The sequence below is a fragment of the Amphibalanus amphitrite genome, unplaced genomic scaffold, assembly GCF_019059575.1.
Source record: "Amphibalanus amphitrite isolate SeventyFive unplaced genomic scaffold, NRLGWU_Aamphi_draft 000030F_arrow, whole genome shotgun sequence".
NCBI lineage: Eukaryota > Metazoa > Arthropoda > Thecostraca > Balanomorpha > Balanidae > Amphibalanus > Amphibalanus amphitrite.
The window spans coordinates 961,115-985,426 of record NW_024881526.1 but is presented as its reverse complement, the minus strand read 5'-3'; the positions used below and the strand labels follow the sequence as shown (position 1 = coordinate 985,426).

General features: G+C 46.4%; 1 protein-coding gene across 2 annotated transcripts in view; it reads left to right on the top strand.

Moving 5' to 3' along the window:
* Positions 1 to 18,916, top strand: part of LOC122366840 (deformed epidermal autoregulatory factor 1 homolog) — a 31,537-nt gene extending 12,621 nt beyond the window's left edge. For both annotated transcript variants that reach the window (XM_043339457.1, XM_043339468.1), the window contains 7 exons: positions 5,551 to 5,696; positions 14,684 to 14,783; positions 15,189 to 15,282; positions 15,669 to 15,775; positions 16,105 to 16,205; positions 16,557 to 16,629; positions 17,404 to 18,916. In XM_043339457.1, coding sequence (XP_043195392.1) covers positions 5,551 to 5,696; positions 14,684 to 14,783; positions 15,189 to 15,282; positions 15,669 to 15,775; positions 16,105 to 16,205; positions 16,557 to 16,629; positions 17,404 to 17,652 — 870 coding nt within the window. In that variant the 3' untranslated portion in view covers positions 17,653 to 18,916. The remainder of the gene's footprint in view (positions 1 to 5,550; positions 5,697 to 14,683; positions 14,784 to 15,188; positions 15,283 to 15,668; positions 15,776 to 16,104; positions 16,206 to 16,556; positions 16,630 to 17,403) is intronic.
* The last annotated feature ends 5,396 nt before the right edge of the window (positions 18,917 to 24,312 follow it).

Genomic DNA, 24,312 nt, shown 5'->3' with positions numbered 1-24,312 from the left:
AAAATAAGCGGTATGAAACATTTCCGGCCACCATTACATGCGCAATGACCACTCTGTCCGTCCAACTCGTAAACGCAGAAAAATGATCAGTAAGTTAGCCTGTAGCTTACGAAAAACAAAAGCGGCTCAACTTACCTCATTCTTCCCTACGTTACACAATTGAGGGCATTTTTTAGGCCATCACAGTATTTGTCAACAATGGTTGTTTGGGGGGGCTGGGGAGGGTGGTTACTGGCTCATAAACTGCCCCCCCCCCCCCCAAATAAAAGAAAACGAAACCGATCATCCGCGAAAAGAACTATTGAGCTCGAACCAAGGTGACGAATCGATTTATAGGTATGCAGGATGACTAACGATGCCACTTTTTGACTTCTTGTGTCAAATAAATTCCATCATCTGGATAGCACGTCAACATGCTATTTGACATTTTACAACAAACGTATACTATTTGGCGCGACTAGCCTCATAAACGTTCTGAAACTAAAACCGTTTCTTCGCAATTAACTTGGACCACGTCATCCCAGCTTATGCACGACAAAAATAAAATAATGCTTCAGGATCACTGGCCTGAATTCGAATGCTTAAAGTTTACTCAAAACCGGTGTGGCTGAGGCACTCTTCGCTACATCTCGTGACGGCCACCATTGTGTTTCATTTTTCGGTAAGCTATAAGTTAATAAGGAAAGGATTGGTGAGTGGGTTGAAAATAGCCCCCCCTCCACCCCCCCTCCTTCTTCTGGAAACATAAGTAATCGAAAGATCTGGCGATGGTTTATCCACCTCCTCTGCCGCCGCGCTGCGAGGCCTCGATTCGTTCGGTATGTGGCTTCCTGAGCGGTCCTCCCCGGAGGCAAGGTGAAAGGTCATGGCCTGTATCAGAAATTTATACGTTGCTGAATATGTTTTATAGTTCTTCCAAGGCCTTGCACACCGTTTTATTATATCGGATAAACATTGCACTTTCTTGTCAATCAATACATTTAACCCATATATGCATAGACGTACATAAATGTACGTCAATTTGAGTTGACCAATGTGTGCCATCTTTATAGAAATAGAGCTAATGAGCCATCAAACGCGGTCGTTCTAAATCATTTACATTGTTAGCCGTCAGGTGAATACCAAAAAACACGGTTCCAATGCATTCAGTGTTGAGTTTGAGACATTCGGTTTGTTGATGCCGCAACGGGAAGATTTTCACCCGTTCAGACGCTCGACCCAGGGTGAGCCAAGTGTTCTTAATTATAGTTAAGTGCTTTTCCCGGATTAGCTTTCGTTGCCAGCAATCTGCTCAAGCATGACACTAACTTCATGAGTGGTGTCATTATAATGCTAATTTTGCTTACCAAGCGAATCCAAAAATAGTATGTTTCACAAAAACGCACGTACAATAATGTACGTCTATGCATATCCGTTACATTTTGTTTCCCAAACATCAAACACGTTTATGCTTTGGTTTGATGGCAAATGTGAGCCTCAACGATGTTCTGGATCAGGGCTGCGGGAGTCGATGGATTTTCAGTGACTCCGACTCCGACTCCGACTCCGACTCCGGGTAGAACTATCGACTCCGACCGACTCCAACTCCGACTCCCGACTTAGCAGCCCTGCCAGGTCAGCGGAGTCGATGGGTTTGTCGGTGATTCTGACTCCGACTCCGGCTCCGGTTTCCAAAATCGACTCCGACTCCGACTCCGGTCAGAATTGTCGACTCGGACCGACTTCGACTCCGACTCCGACTCCGCAGCCCTGTTCTGGATGGCATCGAGGAGCGAAGTCGAGTCGCCGATGTCACGGTCGTCGTCCTAGAGCCGCCGGAAGTTCGCGTCGACACAAACGAAGACTCTAGCGACGAAGAGAATGCTGACCCAGCCCGCCTGACGTAACTGGTCTGAGCCGTAACTGACGTAGCTGAGCCGTAAAGACGTAACTGAGCCCGTAACTGGTCGCACCCACCGGTTCAACCGGTTCGGGATGATTATGGATGTATGTCACTTCCAAAGCAGCACCAAGCTTGACCCTGATGATCGGTTTTGCAGCAGAGATCCAGAAGCGCCAGTTCCATGGCACGGGTACCATGTGAGGGAATCGCCTTCTGAAGGCGAACAAGTTCACCGACATCAACGCCTTCAAGAAGAAGTCCAATCAGACCATCGAAGCATTTACGACTGCCAACAACGGCTGCAGTGCAGTGCGGCTGTTATCCGCTGGATGGACGTGGTCGAGGATCACGAGTTCCAAGAGGCCATCATGCCGTCACTGGGGAAGGAAGAGCCGGCCGACGCCCCTGGACAGACGCACCTCTCCGAGTTGTAAGTCGAGGGCGACCAGTCGCTCTGCTCCGTTGACCATGCCGGCGACTTTACGTCCGGCTGATGGCCGTCTTTAGTCATTACAGCGGGGCCACGCGCTCGGGACAGTGTCTGACGTGTACAGTGTGGGACGGGACAGGTGGTGCCATTACGACGACCGACGCGTCAGCTGCGTGGACGAGGCAGACGTCCTGGGCGAAGGCCCCCAGCGGAACGGCTACATCTTCTGTCTCCTCAAGAAGCTCTGCAGTCAGGTAGTCAGCATGGAGCGCGCCGGGCGCCGGACTGTGACTGCCACAGGGGAGCACAGGGTCACCGCGTCGGTGGCCAGCAGCAGAACACCTCCTGATCACCATTGACAACGTGCTCTTTTTATAGATCTACTATGTTGACTATTATGTACATAAGACAAGTTTTCAATAGACGGTAAAAGTTGACATAATTGAATTGTGTTTTGCAAATTTCCTTTCCTTATTTTCATCATACATGATCTACATCTACCTATTTCCTAATTCAACGTATGAATTGTGATTACCATTTCCAAGGGTGTCTAATGCAACACAACATATCATACATCATATTTGACCATACAACACAAGTTATTCCCCTCGCCCAGGTTAACGATGACATGACGTCACCCTACCCCCTCCATAACCCCATCCCCACCCTAACCCATCCCTCATACATCGCTTCTGAAGTACGAAAGACGTTAGCATTGTATTAGGGGTATCGGATGTATTATTTTAGGACGGCGGCGGCAGACGTCACAATTGTCTTGTTGACACCTGGCATAGACGTACATTTTTGTACGTCACTTTGAACGAGCATATCAGGCAAGCACTAAATGTAAAAACAAAACAGTTGATGTCAGCAGCTTAGTAACATGTTGTTTAACAAGGCTAGAAAGTTTCATACAAATACTCGACAAAAAATTAATTCATGCATATATGGGTTAAAGAAAACTTGATCATAATCTTATACTGCGGCAATTGTAGTTCTGCTTACGGTTGCCTCTTTATGATACGGGCCACCACCACCTCCACTGCGCTGGAGCTCAGGCGTTCTACCCCTCCCCGCTACGGACCGGCCCTTGGGCTAGGTGTGTTAGTACTGAGCGCAAACCTGTAGTAGTCACGTGACTTTCATTCACGTAGCGGGAACGGAAGCTATAGGCGATACCAAGGACGGGCTCTGGGGAGGCAACCGGCGCGGAAAAATAGCACGATTGTAGTTTTGGAAGAATATCTGTTGCGGTAAGAGGAATTATACAAAACATACGTGCTAGGAGCAAACATGTGTTATTCCTCCATACTTTGCGCTACATTTCCTTTCTCCAATGGCCAGCACTTAGCAAATGATAGCGCAATTCTAAATTGGTAATATATGTGTACAGTAGCAACTGCGGGTCCCTGTACCTGAATTCCCAAGCCTATGCCAGTCACTGGGAGCCCAATGCGTTATCTGATGGCCAACACCGCCCTTGGAGCGCGCAGCGGCAGCCTCAATTCCTCAAGAACGTTGACTTGAGAGGCCGCCATGCCGGTGTCAATGGGCTCCGCTTCTCGGTTTTTGATTCCTTATGCAAGTTGAACTTTGGTTTTACGGTTTAAAGCAAGCTTCTACCAAAAAAAAAAATGTTGTTTCTTTGCACTCTAGAAAAAAATGGCACAACTTTTTATCTATTTCGGGCGCTGCGGGGGGGGGGGTTGGACTCGGCCTGAATGCCACCCTGGATCCTCCAGTGAGGTTTTGGGTGGGACCCTCCCCCCCCCCCCCCCAATCCCACGCGGCGGAGCCCCTGGAAGAAATGGGCAAGTTTATCGAGAAGACTTCTCCATTCAGAATTGTGAAAAATTATCAATATGAATTTCTCCATTCAGAATTGTAAAAAAATTATTAATATGAATTTGTACTTTATTCTGACTTTCCAATCAAAAGTTCAGCACTGGATGGTGGTTATTCACTTCAAAACCTTAGAGTTTTTGGTAGCTGTTGCTTGAACATATGCTTGAACATATCTCATGATTGACAGTCTGCTTCCTAAGAGCTTTCTAAAAGTCGGCGCGCCCCTAACCCAACAAACAAACAAACAAACAAACAAACAAACAAACAAAGAAACAAACAAACAAACAAACAAACAAACAAACAAAGTCTTAACATGACCTCAAATGGCTTATTTGTGACTGACCTGTTTTGTGTTGAAATGGTAGCCCTAAAAGAAAAGTTAGAAAACCATGTGATTATTACGGAGCGAGCGAAGCGAGCGGAGTCTTAGAGCGGCCGGCCGGCCGTGGTCACGACTCTGCGACGCTTATATCTCAGCAACCACTTGACCGATTTACATGCGGTAATTTTTGTAGGGTAGCTTCATTCCTTTTACCAAGTATTGGACGATTCCCGATGCATGTGGGTGACCCCTTATGCACGTGCCACGTGCAAAACGAAGATGTGTCACTTTTGTAATAGTTGCAATATCTCGGTAACTACTGGGCCGATTGCGCTGAAAGTTGGCATGTAGGTAGGCACTAGGCACCCACTAGGCAATGCATACACATGTGCCAGAGTTGGGGTGCTGCTGCACGTGCGCACGTGCAGGGGTTGTTTCCATATCTCGAGAACGGCTGGACCGATTGCGCTCAAATTTGGTACACGGTTACGGAGCAGTTAGTAGGGTGCCGTGCACAAGTTAGTTGGGACCCATTTTGCACGTGCGCACGTGCAGTGTGCCGCTTCCAGATCTCGAGAACGGCTGGGCCGATTGTGCTCAAATTTGGCACATCGCTAGAGACCGGTTAGTAGGGTGCCGTGCACAAGTCAGTTGGAGATACCCTCTCGCAATTTCGCACGTGCAAGGCCCACCCTCTCGCTCGCTCCGTTAGTCGCCCCAAAAGGCGTTATACTGGTACTATTTCCCTTTCTTTGTGTCAAGTGTAAGGTCAGGTCATAGTGAAGGTCATGTCCAATGCAGCAATGTTTTGGTTTTCATGAGCAAGGTGATGATTATATTATGTACTGCTTTCTAAATGTTGATTGCTAGGCATCCCTCAAAAGTTTCATTGTCATTGTCCAATTCAACCATTCCCTTCCACTGTATTAAACTGAGCTGTATTTCACATTTTAAAAGATCTTTTTTTATAGAAACTCACTGACAAGTTGTGTGTCCTGACCTCCGTGCTCGACTGTTCTCTACCTGTGTTGTTTAGCTAATAGCTATGTGTAACCTCTGTCCTCCGTTCAGACTGTGACCGGTCAGCTGCACAAGTCCCGGCTCGGCTCGGGGGGCCGCGGACGCTGCATTCAGCGTCATGGCGAGTGGCTTACCCCCACCGAGTTCGAGGCGCTCAGCGGGCGGGCGCAGAGCAAGGACTGGCGGCGCAGCATACGGTGCGTTCGGGGTGGATATTCGTGTATAGTCGACTACAGAATGATGTTCCACTTTTCACAAGCAATTATTTGCCTGGAGTGGTAGGCTGTGCTGCGTCACACGGGCTGAGTTCACAAATTATAGCTTTGTCCCAATGCTCACAATCGACACGCTTAATTGCGTGATAAACGGCACAACTTAGCGCTCCGGCCAACTGATAGCTTCTGAGTGGAACATCATTCTGTAGTCGACTATACCTGGGCTGGGCAGACCATGCTGAGGTAGAGTCTGAGTGAAAACAATCACCAGCACAGATGGATAGTTGCTAAATTTGCTCCGGGGTGGACTCGTGGCAGCGGAAGGTACGATGGGGCTCATTGGTCGCTACTTTTGGGTACCCCAATGACTAGTTCGACCGAACATTCAAAGGCTGAAACAGACTCTTCCCCGCATTTAAGAAATCGTATGCGAAAGCCTATTCAAATACATTTTAATTCTGCCTGCATCAATCGCATACGGGAGGTGCGTGCGATTGATGCGAGCGTGCTTCCATGCATTTGATTAGGATCTCGCATGCGATTTCCTGACTGAGGAAAGAGTCTGTTTCGGACTTAAAGTACTCTTTAGGGTTTAATATTGTGAGAAGGTACTACAATAGTCAACTGTATAGTCAATAGTTAACTGGATAGAGCAGCAAGATCTTGGAAATATCAGGCTGCTGGAAGAGCTTAGACGGAGAGCTGATTTAGCTCGATGTTTTCTCAGCTGAACCCGCGTCAGGATAATGGCCCGATCGGCCCGATCGTAACAAATCGAGGGGGGAGGTACGTTGTTTTTGCATTTTACGCTGCGTTCATAGAGTGTGAGCTTATAGAGTTGAACACTGTGGATAACCATCGATAGCTCTTTTTAGGTCTTTCGTGAATGAAATGTTGCATTTGACATATACGGTTTGGCTTTCAGAGGGCGAAACCGTCGATACGACGTGTATCAAAAGTTGTCAGAAATCTATTGGTGGCACTTCAATCATGACCTAGCATAACCTTCGTGATATAAGTTGGGGTCACAGGTGGGTGCTTTGTTGAATGCGGGAAGTTGGTGCCATTTAATGATTGTCTTCCATCGAGGCACAGGTGATGGAAGGCTTTCGAGTGAAATATATTTCATAAATACAAACAGGGCGGAACATGGTGACGAACGTCTTACATACCACGACAATGATGGGTTCAAACACAATCAGGGAAGACTAATCAACGTAGGGATAAAACATTCCTAAGGGAAGGATGTCCATTGTCCATTCTGTATACCTTACCGCCTGAAAGGCCGTTAGTAGCTGGTAAATTGAGCCGCATTTGGTACAGTGTGTTGCGTTAGCACGGCGCGGCGGCTTGCTGCTCAGACCCGAGTGTCTCATATCACCAGTCATGTCGAGCTGAAGTCGTGCATCACCTTTGGCTCCGGTATGAACCCGCCCGTAATCTCGTGGGTCACGCCGGTCGGCGGCTTTGACGCGTTCAGATAGTAGCTCCAGTAGCACATATTGAACAACACGAACATGATGGGGTACACGACGATGGAGACCTTCTCAAACTTGATGGCTCGTTGCTCGAGTCTCTCGGAGACGTCGCCGCCGGGCGCGGGCAGCACCTGCAGCGGGCCCGACTCGGCGGCCGGCAGCTGCTGCGGGCTCACCAGGGCGCGCGTGGCCGGAGCCGACGGCTCGGCGAACGACACGCGCTTGCTGACCAGGTCACCGTGCACCGGTATATCGGCCATCGACGGGCCCGGCTCGGGCGCGTCGCAGTAGACGGAGGGCGTGGCGTCGGGCCCGTCGTCGGCGTCGGTGTCTCCCTCGGCGCCGAACAGGTCGTCGAACACCTCTCTGTTCTCGACGAGCGCCACCGACACGGGCAACAGGAAGCTGGGGTTCTCCTGTTTGTACGATTGTGAGACGACAAACAGCAGCCGGATGTCCACCAGGCAGTCGACAATGGCCACAAACACAAACAGGAAGCAGCCCTGCATCCAGACGTCGATGCCGCGCAGGTACGAGGCGGACGGCGAGTGTTTGCTGATGATGGAGTTGAGCGCGGTGAGTGCCAGCAGCGTGGTGATGGTAAGGATGATACGACCCTGGGCATACGGGGGAGGGATGAAAAACGTCAGCCACGAGATGATGACGAACAGCACCGTGGGGAAGTAGATCTGCAGCAGGTAGAACGGCAGCTTGCGGCTGAATACCAGCATGAAGCCGATGCGGGCGAAGGATCCTGTGTCATACTTGACCTTGTTGATCTTAAGGACGACGACGTGCAGTGAAAACTGGTCGATTTTGTAATCACTCAGCAGGCCGATTGGGTTGTCTGGATCCCATATTAGGTCCTGTTCGGTGGTTCGGATACGCCAACTCTCCACATACATGGGACAATATTGAACGTCCAATGGGAAGTTTCTGAAGTTCATCTCGCAAGATAGCTTGAATTTCCCGAACATCGTGTAGCTGACGTTACCGAACTGATCGATGCGAAGAGCGTCAGAGTTTACCAGTACCTTTGAAATGTGCAGTTCTTCTACTCGATTCAAATATACGTCAGGAAACCAGATTGCCTTGGTAGCCTCTTCTGGTAGATAGCGCACTGGACCGTTGCTTAGCTTGTTCAAGTTGGGGCAATCGTCAGTGAACTCGGGCGGGGGTTTTAGTCTGGTGTCTGTCCAAAACTGCTTCAGTGTCAGTAATAGCACGATGACTTCTTCATGTTCGTTGACATCCATGACCCGAAGTATGTCCACGATTATCCGAATAATGATAGGCTCTGCGTGCTTGTCAGGCGAAGTAGCCTCTATACTATCAGTTGGCAGTGGCTGGAATATTTTATTGTAGTCTGGACCAACGAGAGAACTTTGGGCACATTTCAAAGCATGCATTTCTTCTTCGAGAAGTGAGTGCGAATGTTCAGGCTCTTCAGTGGTTTGTAGAAGTGATGATCCATTTGTTGAAACTGTGATGTTTGGATCCTCCGCAGAGTGACCAATGTTCACCAGGGCGAAGATAGTAATGCAAAGATAATCATACCTACAAACATTAATTCGCTTACACATGCCCTGCATTTTAATGCAAAGTCGTGTTTGCACTTCGATGGCCAGACAACTTAACCCTAGGACAGTGACGTAATGAACTTAGTAAGTGACAACGTATTTTTTTAAGATTACGTAATGATAAATTTATGAAGTATTTAGCGTGGGTTAAGGTGCAGTAGGGTGGGAGATAAGCGCCAACGAGCTTGGACTGTGGGAAAGACACTTATGCACATGCACGGAAGTCGTGAAGGGAAAAGCGGGAAAAGGAAAGAAAGGAAATACTACTCGTTTTGTCTTGGTCAGAAAACAAGTTATCCAGCGCGTGCACGGTAGGCCAAGGGTCTATCAGAATTGCGTATATTCAATAGGGTGAAGTGTTTCCTAGAGGTGTACCCAGTTTAGTGTTTGGAAGATGAAATTTGGATCACAGTTTTTGGAGGAAAAAAACATTCAGGGCCAGCATTGCAAAGCAACTTTATGGTCTTTAATCACCAAGTTAAAAATGATGCCGAAATATTGTAATGCCGTGTATAAGTCTGTTTTTCGTATCTTCTACCTTCACTCAAAGACGGTAAACTCTCTAATCACGTGCTCCAGCGAACATATATGTAATTAAATCAACACCGGTGCAAAGTCAATTGTTATCTCGAACATCTCGAACGCAAGATCGGACGTCTGCCCTTGGCCTATCCCGTTAAAGGAAGGGTGCCACCTTTTGGACACAACGCAGTTTTTACAAGATTAGCCTCACATGAACCTAAAAACCGGCTTCACTTACCTATGCTCGAGACGGTCAGCATTGAATCCGCACGTGAAGTTATCATTTGCGAGTTTTGCTGCCAGCATTCGGGCAGGCAAAAATCTTCAGCACTATTTCCTCGTCGTGTTAAGGGTATTTTATAAAACATGAAATCAGCAAAGGTATGTATAAAAGTTATACTTTTGAAGCATGTTTTATCATTTTGAAAGGGTATATTTTTTCTTTATGGTATACCTACACTTAAGTTTTAAAATTTTAATTGGGAAGTTTTTCTAGTAAGTTGCATGAAGGGTGAAGGGTTCCATAGATCTCTTAAGCATTGTAAAGGAAAAACCTTTACTCGACTTATTTGATGTTCTTTAACTGTTGGCAAATATGGCCAACAGTTACCTACTTGGTTACCTACAACTTAGTTCAATTCATGTTATCTTCTTCCTTTTTATTTGTTCATCTTTTTGTCTCAGTTGCGCCATCAATGCAAATGGCAGAATGATATGTTGCCATGACAACAGGATATGCCAGCCGTCCTAGCTGCCACATCAAACGACCTTGAGTTGTAGTGGTGATATAAACAACGATCTTTTTTTTTTTGGCCAATGTATTAAATGCAATGTTTCGGTTTTTTGTATATTGTGGACGCGCTAACCACGTCTAAAAATTCAAATAAGTAAAATAGATTCATAGAACAAAAATTTCGGAAGGTGGCACCCTTCCTTTAATCAAAATGCGATGTTCTTTGTCAAGTGAAATGCATTTGCATAAAAACGTGACATCATATTTTAATTTTGGCAAAATTATCCCTTTCTAATTTCATTATGTTTTCAAACAACAGAAGGGCAATGGCCTTGGTCTCAGACAAGACAAAATGATCGTAACGTTTTCTTTCAACGTTTCAAAGCAAAAGAAATGTGGGTTAGGTGACTGAAATAAGGCGGTGAAGAAGGAGCACAACCAACGAATATCGCCAGAACAAAGAACTTACTTCCTTGGATACCAGAAAGAAAAGTGTTGAAGGCGCGGAGAAACACTGTCGGTGGTGGCACAGCTCAACTCCGTCATGCTTTCAGCGCAATATAATACGAAAAATGCATACGTGGGTGTTATTGTTGTTATTACCTGCATTTGTGTATCATAATATAAGCCCTAAGGCGTTGGTGATTGCCAGCGGTCACTCAAAAGGTCATGTCAGATGATACAAGATCACCAGCAACTTTCGACAATACGTAATAGCTGCTAGAACTAAAGATGTTTCGACGGCGCTGTAGTTCAATCGGTTGACAAGGTTTGGTCAGATTTGTCCAAACATGTTGAGCTCGGGAGTTTTTTAAATTAATGACCTTCAGCGGCCTTCACTATTGACCTCAGCAAAATGCGGTATATACCTACTATATACGTATACTGCTGAAAGTAATTGTTGAGAGCTATCGATTCTTGCCCGTGTCTTCGCACCTTTCTTATTTTTCGGGATGATCGCGTGAGGCAGATAGGAAAATAATAAGATGAAGCAAATCTGCCTGGGGACCCCCCAAGCGGGCGTGGACTAAGATAATTTTGTTATTCGTCGGTGTAAAAGTTATCGCAACGTAAATAAAGCAAAACATAAATTAAGCACTTGAAAAAATATAGGTAACACATTTAGTTTCTTTTACCCAATGACAAGGAAGTGCTAGCTTTAAAATGTTCTTTAAATGTTCTCAGCAAAACGTCCTTGTGTATAGGTCGGTAGTCAGTACCAATAAACCGTGGTAACGATAATACAAGCGATACTCTAGCTTAAAGGTTTCTTTTCCGATTTGAACTGCGCAGCGAAGTCGAACTCCAACACGAGCAACAAACTCCTGCAATGAGTGGTGGGCCATGCGGCTAAGATTTGAAAACTATACCCTAAAAACGTGCTGGAGGAACAAAACATCTTTGAGTGAAGGTAGAAGATACGAAAAACAGACTATAATCATGATTATGCCGTGTAATCATCAAATGTGTTGAACTGAAATGATCTTGAAATGAAATGGCATGCATGTTGTTATTATAATAGTGCCGCAAGGTTCCAGCTTCTTGTTGCCCAATCGCCCCCCCCCCCCCCTGATCATGCATTAGCCGCTGTACAAACGCCACTAGTCAGTGGTCAATTCATGGCTAATAAGCCTCGCAATGCTAAATTCTCGCGATCCAGGCATTACTATCAGATAGTTTTGTCATTTTGACCGTGAGCCGTATTGTATCCGTGAGTAATACCGTAAACCGGGGTGAGTTGATATGGGGTGGTGAGTTGATATAGATTGCTCGAAAAATGTTAAAATGTGTGCTGCTCATCCATTTGTAAACCAATTTTCAGTTTTATTTTTCTGTGAAGTGAAGCAACCAATAAGTGATGCATATAGCTGAGAAAGGCATGCATGTGGTGCAGTGCTTTCTTAACACATTACTTTTTTCAAAGTCCTTTTTTTTCTTCTGATTTTGAAACTAAGGAAAAGTCCCCACCCTACAGCAAAGACGGTGGATATTCATGGAACAACATGCACTGGGAAAGAAACTACCATCAATTTACTGTTGATCCCAGATAGTTTTGGGTTTCACCTATAACAACGCTTTTTTATAATTTTAAGAAAAGTGACAGGTGGTGAGTTGATATGCCATTAAGTGGTGAGTTGATATGCATGATAAAAGCTGATACCAGGCTGGTATGCATGCAAATTAGCATGAATTATGGGTCTGCAGGTAAGACAAAGTCAATTAGACCAACCCTTCTCCTTTTCTTTCCCCACATCATTCCATCAACCCCCAAAAGCTTTAGTTTTTTTCTGAATGCTTGAGACGAGGCCTGTTAGTATCTCTGATGTTAGTTGTCGGACTTTCGTCCCCGTCTTGAGTTGAGATGTTAGTTTCACAACGTTTCAGCCAGTAACTTCTCCTGCCATGGTCAAATCTGCCTCGATAGTGGAGTTGTTAGAACCGTGGACCATCACCGGAGAAACCCGAGTTCGATTCCCGCTGACATACAGGAGCTTTCGAACTGTTTGACGCGTACGGCGCAACGCCACCAACATCCAGGTCCTCCTGAGGGTCAAAGAACACCTGACGAGTGACGACGGCCGGAGAGTGACTGGCCGAAACGTTGTGAAACTAACTTCTCAACTCAAGACGGGGACGTAGGTCCGAGACCCCAAAGTTTTTTTTTCTGTGGACATACCTAACATGCAAAAGGCACAGCAAAACTCCTTGTCAAGTCTCAAGATGGCTCCCTACAAGCTACAAAGGAACACTGTAGAACACCTATATACATACAGATTAAAAAAACTGTTACAATTATTCGTAGTTTCGAAAATGACAGAACTGTCGTTTCTGTATGGCTAACAGCGCGGGAATTCTGATCTCGTGAAACTGATTAGTTTTCCTGCTTGGCAGTTGCCAACCGAGAATGAGTGACAAAATGAAATGGAACAAACAATATAAAAAATTGACTGGTGTTTTAGCCCTCGCCCGTATTCGTGTTTTGCCAGCGTTTAACGTATAGGGGCGGGGAGGGGGGGTTCGTTGGAATCCCATCGTCGTTTGGCCCCTGGTGGAGCTAGAGCTTCGCGGAAAAAAATGAGCGTGTTGCCCGAGACGCGAGGAAGCCGATGACAACCAACTTTAATGTCCTAGGTCATTGGTTAACCTTCCAGGCCAGGTCAATTACCCAGAAGTCGGGAAAATAGGGGGTTATTTGAAGTTCGTAAAGCGAGTTTATTATTTCTTGGCTGTTGCTGATCACGAATGTCATGTTAGTTTTGATCACAGATGTTTTCGTACATTTAGGCCAGGTCAGGTCAGGTCAGGTCAACCAGTAGGTGTCCTGCCGGCTATCCATAGGGAGTGTCAAGTGTCAACTACCACTGACGGTGTCGTAACATGTTACGAAAGCACTAAAACTACTTCATAAATGATCAAATGCATGTTAAATTCGAAATCGGCCCGAAAAAAACTACCCTAGAAACATGTAAAACTCCAAAAAGTGAACCGAGGTCACCAAAGGTCAATGACCTGACCAGTTGACACCCACAATACTGCGTGGGACCAACATCATTTACATGTTTGGACGTTACAATCACAAAAAGACTGGAAATGCGCGGATAATGTGAGCCGACTACGTCAAATCGCGATTCCGGCCAAGCATGGTCTCGAGAATCAGGTCACAAGTCAAAAACCATTTGAGTCAGGGTCATGAAATCTATAGAACATGTGTAAAATTGATAAACTCGAGAGGTACTGAAAGTTTCGTCGTGATCGGCCGCTTTTTGCGCGAGTTATGTGCGAAAAGCCGAGGTGGTCCGTTCGCCCGCCTATAAGTGCGAGGGTTAATTTTGGCTTTTGATGCCGAATTCTGTTTTATGTCGCTTATTTCACCTTATAGAATACAGTCCGAATTAGATTCGCTTCACTTCACTTCATTAATATTTTGTTGACTACCAGTCAACAAAAGCTCAGAAGTATATGCATTCTTTCATTTCAATCCATTATCTCTGTCAGAGGCATATCAACCTTGACCCGCAACTGACAATGTGTTTTAATTACAAGAAAATACACTTGTAATTCCAAAATATATTGCCAGTTTTGATACCGTTGCCTTGAGGACACGTGACTAGCCAAGTTCAGAATGTTCTAAGTAAAACTAAGTATCATAAAGCGAAAAAATGATGCTGCTAAAATCAAGCCATTTTGATAGCGCTGTGTTGGACATGCTTGCGTTTTCATGAATGTGAGGTCTGCTGCCAAACTACTACCATTTTTCTGATGGTTTCTTTCAGGATGTGTTCTCTCATCCTTTTTTTAAACACTGACATTTTATCAACTCACCTCTGAGCTTCTTTAGCCGAGAAATTTTGAAAAATCTAAAACCATATCAACTCACCACCCCCCAGGGGGTGAGTTGATATGAACTTTGGCGTTTTAAAAAAGGGGCTTAATATATACATTTTTTCTTCATTTTTTATGATTGCCTCCCCAAGGCATGTGCCATGAAACTGGCACAAAAAGAATTCCGTAAATGAATGAGGCTTTTAAAGAAATCTAGAAAAACCTCAAAATCCATATCAACTCACCCCGGTTTACGGTACCTCGCATCCCGTCATCGTCCTAAGGCCCTCTGCGACTCAGTTATCTCAGGCGCTCTGCTCTGTTTTCCGACAGGTTCGAAGGAAGGAGCCTGCAGTCCGTGATTGACGCCGGTCTGCTGCTGCCACACGCCGCCAGCTGCGCGTGTGCCATCTGTTCCGACGACCCGGCCGTGGTAAATACTAAATACGTCTCCGGTCATAGCGCTGTACTACAAGTTGTTTGCAAACTGATCGGTAAACTTATGCTAGATAATGACTAAATTGTCAAATGAAAACAAAACTCATGCAAAAAAATGTGATTACTTTCATTTATACCAGCTCTTCGTAGTTCATGCTCGTCGACATATTTTTAATCGTTTTTAGATGAATGCCCAAGGGCTAATTTTCATCATGCGTACTGCGTAGTAAACAAATGGTGCAAAATAGCGTCTTGTATGTACAAATGTAAGTCTTGTCACATAACTCTTATCTCCAGGTCTAGTTGAAGCCGTGTCTCTTTAAATGCCCCAGAGAGCTTTAGATACCCGGAGGTCAATAAATGCTCCCGGAGATCTGAGCGCGTCTGCTCTGTTCCCCAGTCGGCGCCGGTGCGACTGTTCACCCCGTATCGGAAGAGAAAGTTCCGCGCGGCACTCGGCTCCTCGTCGCCGCCCCCAGCTGAGCCGACCTCTGGTGAGTCGTCAGAACATCTGCCATCCCGCTGGTCCTATGCTTTGATGATATTTTAGCAAAGTTATAAAAAAGCTATAAATATTTTGAATATTGATGTTAGGTAGACTCTTTCTCTTGTCCTGACTTAAACTTGGGAAAGAAGGGAGAGCTGATCAGGCATGTTTATTTGTGTTTGACTCTCGATTTGCAAAATTTCCTGCCTCCGTGCGTGTTTGGACGGCTGAATTGAATTTTACCGTGTTTGACCTCTCTTTCTGCTTGTCATCCTAAGCTCACTCAATTTATCCGGTTTACTCTCGTCACAAGTTATGTCACTGCAGTCGGTGTTTGACGTTTACCTCCCACTGTATTAACAATTTTCTTTTGCCGACGTGTGTCCGTCGCAGACGCCGCTGGTGGACTGGACCTGCCTGACTCGGGCCCTGATGAGACGGAGCTAGCGGAAGAGATCAGCGCCCTGCCTCCTGACCGCATGTGGGAGAGACTGGAAGAGGTAGGCACACGGTACTCATAACTCAGATCAGCCGCAGCGCCCTGCCCCCTGACCGCATGTGGGACAGATTGGAGGAGGTGGGTACACGGTACAGGAGTACAGGGTACACGGTACTTAGATCAGCGCCCTGCCCCCTGACCGCATGTGGGACTGGGCGGAAGAGTTAGGTACATACATACACACGGTACATACACGCCCACGACTTTTGCCATTTATTATTTCTTCACGACTTATGATTACCACTTATGCTATTCTGCTGATCGTATCTCCGTACTGTGTTGACCAAGTGTGTCGCAGGCTCCTTACATACACTCACCCTGCGTCGACAGATGTCCTGGTCGGTGCTGCGCCAGGCTCTCACTCTGAAGCAGATTATCAGGACCTGTCGCGAGCGGCAGGCGTCCACCGCTACCTCCAACGCTAACGGAAGGTACGACAGAGAAGGTCCGGCAGTCGGCCCGCGGGTTGTGGGAGAGAAACGGTGGCGGACTGACATGTCGTGCCGCGATCCACTGTGGCCTGTTAGTCGTCGTCTGCTCGCTCTAGGCTACTCTGACATTTTAATAATTTTCACTATTACATAGATGATTACAAATACATATTATAAATACAGACTATATATGCCAACTTTTGGGACAAGGTATATTATCACCATATCAGTTATCAGGGCAGCAGCGGCTCGCTGTGCTGTGGTTTCTCTGTTACCGAACGTGGTTCGCTATTTGTTCTGTCATTGTCGTATCTCTCTGTGTGTCTGACCGGGTCTATGTGTGTCTCGCAGTGGGGCCGGGGCAGAGGAGAGGAGCTCAGCTCCCACACCCTGCTGCGTCCAGCCGGCCAACGAACACACCATGGTGAGAACACGAGTGCCGTGGTATCAGTTTATCGCGATACTAAGGCACACCTGCTGGAGTTTAGGAATAGGGAGCTCCTAATGGCGTATTTGGGGTGGTTCATCACCGTGTGTCATTGCTGTAGGTAATTCAGTGATCGGCAGGGTGGTGCCCCCCCCTCTTTGGGTGCCAACAGGGTCATTATCCCTAACTACCCAGACCCCATTGCCGATACAACTAAAGTCGATGGGATTACACATATTTCGGTGACTGTAACTATTTCTGCATTTTAAATATCTCCGTAGAGGCGAGCAGTAAGAAGAGAACGGGATTGCGAAGCTCAAGTGTCCGCCGAAGGTGGAGGTTTTCCCAGATGCCATTATTACCCCTGCCGAAGGGCTCGGTTATGCCCAGGGGGGGGGGGGGGAGGTGGCATCCCAGCCTTTGCTTTTATTTGTTCTTTGGTCGCCTCTTTATTGCAAATTTATTTCAACTGGAGTTTGATCATTAAATGCTTTTGTATTTTTCCCATTTAAAGTTTTTTTTTGCTCCTGTCACGCAACATTTGCGTCGTTTGACTGCCTCTTGTGTCAAGGCTCGTCTGTCTGTGCCTTTTGTCCCTTCTAAGTGGCTGTTATTCTTCCATGGCTCTACCAGTCCTTCTCCCTGCTCGGCAGTTCCGAACCCTCGACAGTCCCCTTTCCACCTATCCGCAGTGTTCCGATGATAAGCGCTGGTGTTGAACTGTGCGCCCCCTTGATTGTCCCTCTGACCGTCCGCTCTGTCCTTCCACAGTGCTCCAACTGTAACCGTCCGCCGGAGCTGGAGTGTGGCGCGTGCCACAGCGCCACCTACTGTTCCACGTTCTGCTGCCAGAAGGACTGGGAGAGCCACAGGGGCGGCTGCCGCCCGGCTGAACCCGCCCCCGCCCCCGCCACCGCCCCCGCCCCCGCCACGGCAGAGGAGAGCACCGCAGCACCGCCCACAGTCATGTACATAGTGGCTAACGGCACTGAGCACGTCGTCACCGTGTCTCAGACGTAGTGCTTGAGGTGAGGACTCGGTGAGGAGTCGGATAATGGATGAGGACTCCTGGACTCCATGTGAACTCAGTGAAGTCTGTGAGGACTCGGTGAGGAGTCGGAGAATGCATGAGGACTCCTGGACTCAGTGAGGGGTCAGTGGACTCTGTGAGGACTCTTGGAGGACTCTTGGACTCAATGGTCAGCCAAGTGAGGGCTCGGTGAGGATTGGATGGAGACTGACTGGCGTGGACCTAGTGAGCGCTCAATGAGAGCTAATTGAGGAGTGAGTAAGGTGTCCTTCTGAAGCTACAGTGTGCTTGGTGGACGGGGTCCCTGCTGCAGACAATGCTGTCAAAACTGAACTCACTTTATCATTGCATCACGCTGAACACATTTCAGTTGGGGAAACTACGAGGCGCCGAACTAAAATTTGGTCAGCCAATCAACGGCTGGAGTGGCGGGGGCGATGACCATATATGGTCATAAAATCAGAAATCTTCATCTTTTCCATGCATCCTAGCATTCAAATGAAAAAATAAGGCATAAAATGTGTTTTTAACCACACAAGGCCTACACTCACTCGGTGCACGATGCACTTGCGGCTCTAAATTGCAGAGTTACAATACAAGGTCAAACAGTGATTGGCAAATATGGCAGATTGAAACAGACGCGCCAAAAATTGTAATCAGCACCGTGGTTTTAAAATGTCAGGTTTTTATTATTTTGTATGTTTTTTTTTTCAATCGTGGTCAAATCATTATTTTAAAATTAAATATATTTTTTATTGTAATGAAATTAAATCTTAACCATTTTCTTTCAAAATACCGATCTATTTATGGAATGGCAAGCTGATTGTGACGCCGGGATCCTGCAGAAAAGCCGTTTTCCTATCGCCATTTTTGAGTGAATTCGTCGAATTTAATCGAATCGCGTCAATTCCTAGTGGAAAATGGAAGCCTTTTCTCTGCGATAAGTGGGCGCGATACCGCAAGTACCGGCACGTTATACCGTTTATCACCCGTAGAAGCGAGGGCTGCATTTATGCCCATATATGGTCATCATAAGTCTATTTATTGACCGATCAATTTTTGGATCTTCGCCTCGTAGTTTTCCCAACTGATTTGCCTGTGGCACTGTGTCACCTGCATCTTTGACTTCGTGTTTTCGTGTTGCACATTGCTTTTTTGTGGTATCGTGTTGCAAGGTGTACCAAGTGGAGCTTGGGACATCCGCAACTATGGTATCGCTTAATATATTTGTATATAATAAAGTAAGTGTTACAAGCTGTGACGTGCTGCTTGGTCAAAGGCAGTCTCTGCCAGAGGCTAGGTACTGGTATGAGTGTGTCACTGAACCCTTAGCTCACAATGTCATGTTGACATCGTGATGAGACCTCCGTTCATAAGAAAAGAGAGTCCCGAGTTGTACAATTACATCCGCCTTAGTTGCAAAATAACCACACCTTCATGGGACTGCCTGTTTAAACCTGGGCATTTCGGTAGAAATACTGCTGGCTCAGGTCGTTTTACTCCGCCTGGCTTAGCTACAAGTTACAACAACTACAGCACATAGCTGCGGCCCACCATCATGAGCTTCATGGGCTTGTTGTTATTGCGATAAGCTGTTGTGATGGTAAGGTTTTCCAGGCTGACAAGATGTGCAGAGCCCGAGCCACGGTTTAACAGTGCGCCTTATTGCATTGTTTCTATTGAGAAAAAAAAACGTACAGGAGCATCAAAACACATCCCCCCCCCCTTCACGTCGCTGTTCAAAGCCGCAATCAAAGTTCGGATTTTCTGCAAGGGCTATGAGGCAATTATGTTATGAAGTTTTCTGCCATGGCGACCACTTTGAAAACATTCCTGTTTATCACTACCTTGTAACTTGTAAAGGCCTGGCTACACTATGCGTTTTCTGCGTGCGTTTTTGCAGGTTTGCGTGTTTTGCGTAATATCGTACTAGGAAAAAAGTTATAAACAATATGATTTTTACTTTGGTTATATACAAAAGCTAATATAACTCTTATCTAACTAGAATTTAAGGTGAAAAACATCACAAAAACGTAATATCGTTCTTTTTTTCTAGAACGATATCACGCAAAACACGCAAACACGCAAAAAACGCACGAAGAAAACGCATAGTGTAGCCAGGCCTTAAAGGGACCCTCCCACCTTAACATTAGATTTGAGTTGAGATAGCCAAAATGGGGTCCCTGGCTCACAATTACCGGTTTCGGCACTCACAACATCGAGAAATGCCTTAAATCGGAAATATTGAATTTCAAAATTGCAGCATTTTGATTCAGAGGGGCTAATGCATAGGAATACCCCTCTGAATGTGTGACGTCATCGCAGATATCTAACGATTTTTAAATGTTTGACTAAAACGTTTTGTAGCACGCGGTGGTATATGCTGCTTTGCGCGCAACAAATGCCGCACTTTCAAATAAAGTCGCTATAGGAACAGCGGAGATCCCAAAAAGTAAACAAAAGTAAAAGTCTAATATCTTGAAAACCGGTGAATATTTTTCGATGAAATTTGGTAGATATTCGTTTTTGCTCTTTCTAAACCGAGCGACATCACTTCCATGCCAATTCATTAACTTTTTTGAAGGTGGGAGGGTCCCTTTAACAAGACATTACACGCCATAGCCATGAGCATTCACACATTGACACGAAGGCGTACGTCGCTTGATTTATCATTGATCAACTCAGCAGTCAACAGTCAAACGATATAAAAGTTTGCGCATGAGCATAGGCGGCACACATTTAAAGGAAAAGGGCCACCTTTAACATGGGGATTGAAACTGAGATAGCCATCTTGTAGCCCGTGTCCGAAAAGGGCTCTGGTATTAACTGGATAATTCGCCAGCTGACGCCGTATGGTGGCGCTAGTGGAGCAGCACCATATGACGTCAGCAGAAAACACCGTGAGCAGCTATGAAATGGGAGCGAGCACCACGGAAATATCGAAAGGTGATGGACATGTACTGACTTTGGTCATTCAAGTACCACCAACACCATACAAAAACCATATAATATCATCAAGACTGATTTTGGAATCGATTTGTTCGGGTATTTAAAACACATAAAAAATGTTTGTTACCGAATTCTGAAACAGTATAAGGATATTCTTGTTTCTTACTTTTACCTTGTGGAGTACTTTTACTTGCTTTCTAGTGCGCCCATCACTATCATGAAATCTGGATTGCAACGCTGTAAGAAAACTTTTTTTTCATTTGTCATTTCTTCCACTTTTGAGCAGTGATAATTTATTTGGTTTTATACATTAAATAATGAAGACGGCTCCTAACTTTTTAGGGATCTGCAGTGGCCCAGAGAGCAAAATCAGATATTTTCTAGAAACTTGAGGCCACTATTTTCTTATATGCTAGATAATATACAAATATTGACATGTAAAGAATGATACGGGTGTATAATTCTGCAGAAATATAAATTCAAAGCATTTAAATTTTTCAAGAACCTTTTCAAAATCTTCCATAATGACTTCTTTCGATACAAGGTGGAAGCAATTTCAGTTAACAATAAAGCAGCACAAGGCAGTACCTTGAGCTGCGATGATCCATAACCAATCGGCACCTGCAATTTGATTGATCTTCGAGATGTACCCTGCCCCTGCCTCTATTCCCTGACTTTCCCTTTTCGTTGTACCGGGTGAAGTGAATATTCTGTGAATATTCTTCTGACAGTCAGTTTTTAGTCCTACATTATGTTGTCAATCAGATTTAATTGGTTCAAAAACCGTCGTAGTCCGTCTCAATCGCAGTCTACATCTCCACATGCGCACCCATACATGCTCAAAATTTTCACTACGTATGTACTATGTACCCTGCAGCGTATCCTGATGAAAAATGTTTTGTTGAAATCAGACACTTCCCAAAGTAGGCCATAGTCCATGGCCATATATTTAAGTCAAAACAGATGAAACAGATAAACACAATTCCAATCATCAAGTCAACCAGCATCGACAATCTGCACATAAGTTCTAAACCTATTGCAAGACTACTTTGTATTCAAACTTTGTATTGCAGAAGGGTGGAAGCTGCATGGAATTATGCGACAATTTCAGCGTGCATCCACGCTCGAAAGAGCAGGGTTAATTGTAACAATGTCAATACCATAACAATAACGTAATTGTAGGTGTTGTGATTCGGTTGTCTCTTCTCTGTGCTGGCCATTGCGCGGGCGGTCCAGCGGCGGAACTTGGCTTCGCCGCCGTGGCGCGCTGGCAGTTGCTTCTTCTTCTTCTTCTGCATCCCACCGCCAACCCGCTCAGGGGGGGGCGGCGGCGCAGGCGGGTCGAGCGGCGGCTCGGTCCGCCCAACATCCTCGATGAAGGTGACGACCTTCGTCGCCGGGCCGCCGGGGACGTCGACCAGGCGAGGGTCGACACCCCATCGGCGGCGGCGGGCCGCCTCATAGGCCGGACAATCGGTCAGTAGGTGCGCCGCGCTGTCGGGCTCCCCGCACGCGGGGCATTCGTCGTCGGCTTCCGGGCCAATCTTGTGGAGCGTGTCACGGGTCAGCGGTGATGTGCCGGTCCTCAGCTGGGACAGCGTCACCGACCCCAGCGCGCCAGGGAGTCGTGGCCAGGCGTGGGGTCCGGGTGCGGGTGGGCAGCGGTTGCCCTCTGTCGCGACAGCTCCCGGACATGGCGCGTGACGGCGGCCCGCGCACTCGAAAGGTCGATCGGTGCGCTGTCTTGGTCGCCCGCCGTGGCCTCGCCAGCCAGGCGGTCGGCGGTTTCGTTGCCGTCCAGCCCGGCATGGCCTGGCACCCACTGGAGCACCGTCTCGGTGCCGTTCTCGGCGAGGGTGCTCAGCACTCAGCAGCCTCCACACCTCGGCGGCCAGGGCCATGGTCTGGTTAGCTGGGCCGCGGCCGAGTAGTTGGAGCCCAGGCCTTGAGTCGGTGAGGAGGCGGACCGACTTGGTCGATGCCAACTCCCCGTCCTCCAGGCCGGCCACAGCCGCGAACGCCTCGCGCATGGCGGTCAGTTCTGCTCTTAGGCTGGAGCAGACCGCCCCTGCAGGAGCGCGCACGGTCTCTTCTCTGTTGAGGTGGTGGAACTGGATCAGCGCCTGCGCCGCCCTGTTCCGTCCGCCGCGAGCCGAGCCGTCCGACCAGATAGTGACGTCCGGGTGCGGGAGCTCTGCAGTGGCTCGCAGGGCAGCTTCCCTGCGGACTGCAGGCGGGTCCGACCGGCGGGTGGCCACGGGCAGGTCCACCCTGAAGGTGATGCCGCCGTGGTGGCCCAGCCATGGCGGGTTGCAGCTGTAAAATGCCGAACCTGTAACACAATAGAATTGCAATTGTAACAAAGACCTGCATGGTCAGCACACATCTGCAGTGACTGTCATCCCAAGTTGGTATGAATTGGCACAAAGTTGGGTCATGGTAGCAGACATAGCACAAGCTGTTGTGTTGTGAATTGTGATATGCCATACCGTAGGACTAGGTCGTGGGTTGTAAATTTTAGGTTTAAGGCTGTAGGTTGTAGGTCAGGTTAGGTAAGGTTTGGTTAGAAAGACCCATTCTCGTGCATCGGGCAGCTTGTGCTACATCTACCTTACCAATACCTGCTTTTGTGTGTATGTGTGTGCGTGCGTGTGACAGTTGTATGTTTGATCGTTGTCATTTTGTGCCTACTCTCCCATTGCCGATTGACGTTCATTTGTTTTATCACGTGACGAAAGGCAGTAATAGCCGCAAGTATATTGCGGATGTCCTTAATACAGTATGAGATGAGATGAGAGATACCCAATTTGGAATCCCAAAATTGATGGCAAACAGGCTTTTTGTATAACAAATGTGGTTAATTGTTCTAATCCCCGCTGCAATGTGAGGGTAACTGCTTTTCTACAATCACAATATTTGGATTCATATAGGTAGGTGTTTACATGTTCAGAAAATGATACAAAATATGACACAATTATAGCTGCAACTGGATAGTGGATACCAACCTCAACTAAAAGTTTCTGCAGCCTTATAACCTAACAAATGACTAAATTGCTAAAATAAATCCCTTAGTACAATAGCTTGACTCTAAAATAACAGAAATTTTGCATGCAGACCCTGAAATGGAGGGTTTATGAAAAGTAACAAAAATAAACATTCACTAATATCAATATGTTGTTATAAAGCATATTTACGTCTGGACAACGAGTTGCGGGGAAAAGTGCTGATTTTGCCGCAGTTTTAGGAGCCGGTTATTAGGCTGGATTTTCGGGTTACTTTTTCGTTCTGATTCCTGTATTTCATGGTGTTTGGCTTTTGAATATTTAAGTTCTTTCAGAGAAATATTAATTGCCTTACAGATTTTGTGAAAATGTTTCAGTTTTTATGAGCCAACCGCTAGAGTCCTAAAACAATACATCAGCACTACAATTATTGTAAACAAACAAATGGAGCACACCAATTCGCTCAGTTCTTCTCCGTTCCAAGGCCTTTTTTTTATCTGATGGTTTTCGAACTCTTGTATGTCGTTTTGTTGTAAGTTTTGAATCTCTTGTGACTTAATTATATCATATTAAAGAAGCATGTTGACTGAAAACAATCCCAAGTTGATGTATACAGGAGGCTAAGAGTTGTGAGTCCTGAGTAATATCAGGTTGAAGTTAGGAAATGTTGGTTGATAAACACAAGTTGATCTGGCTCAC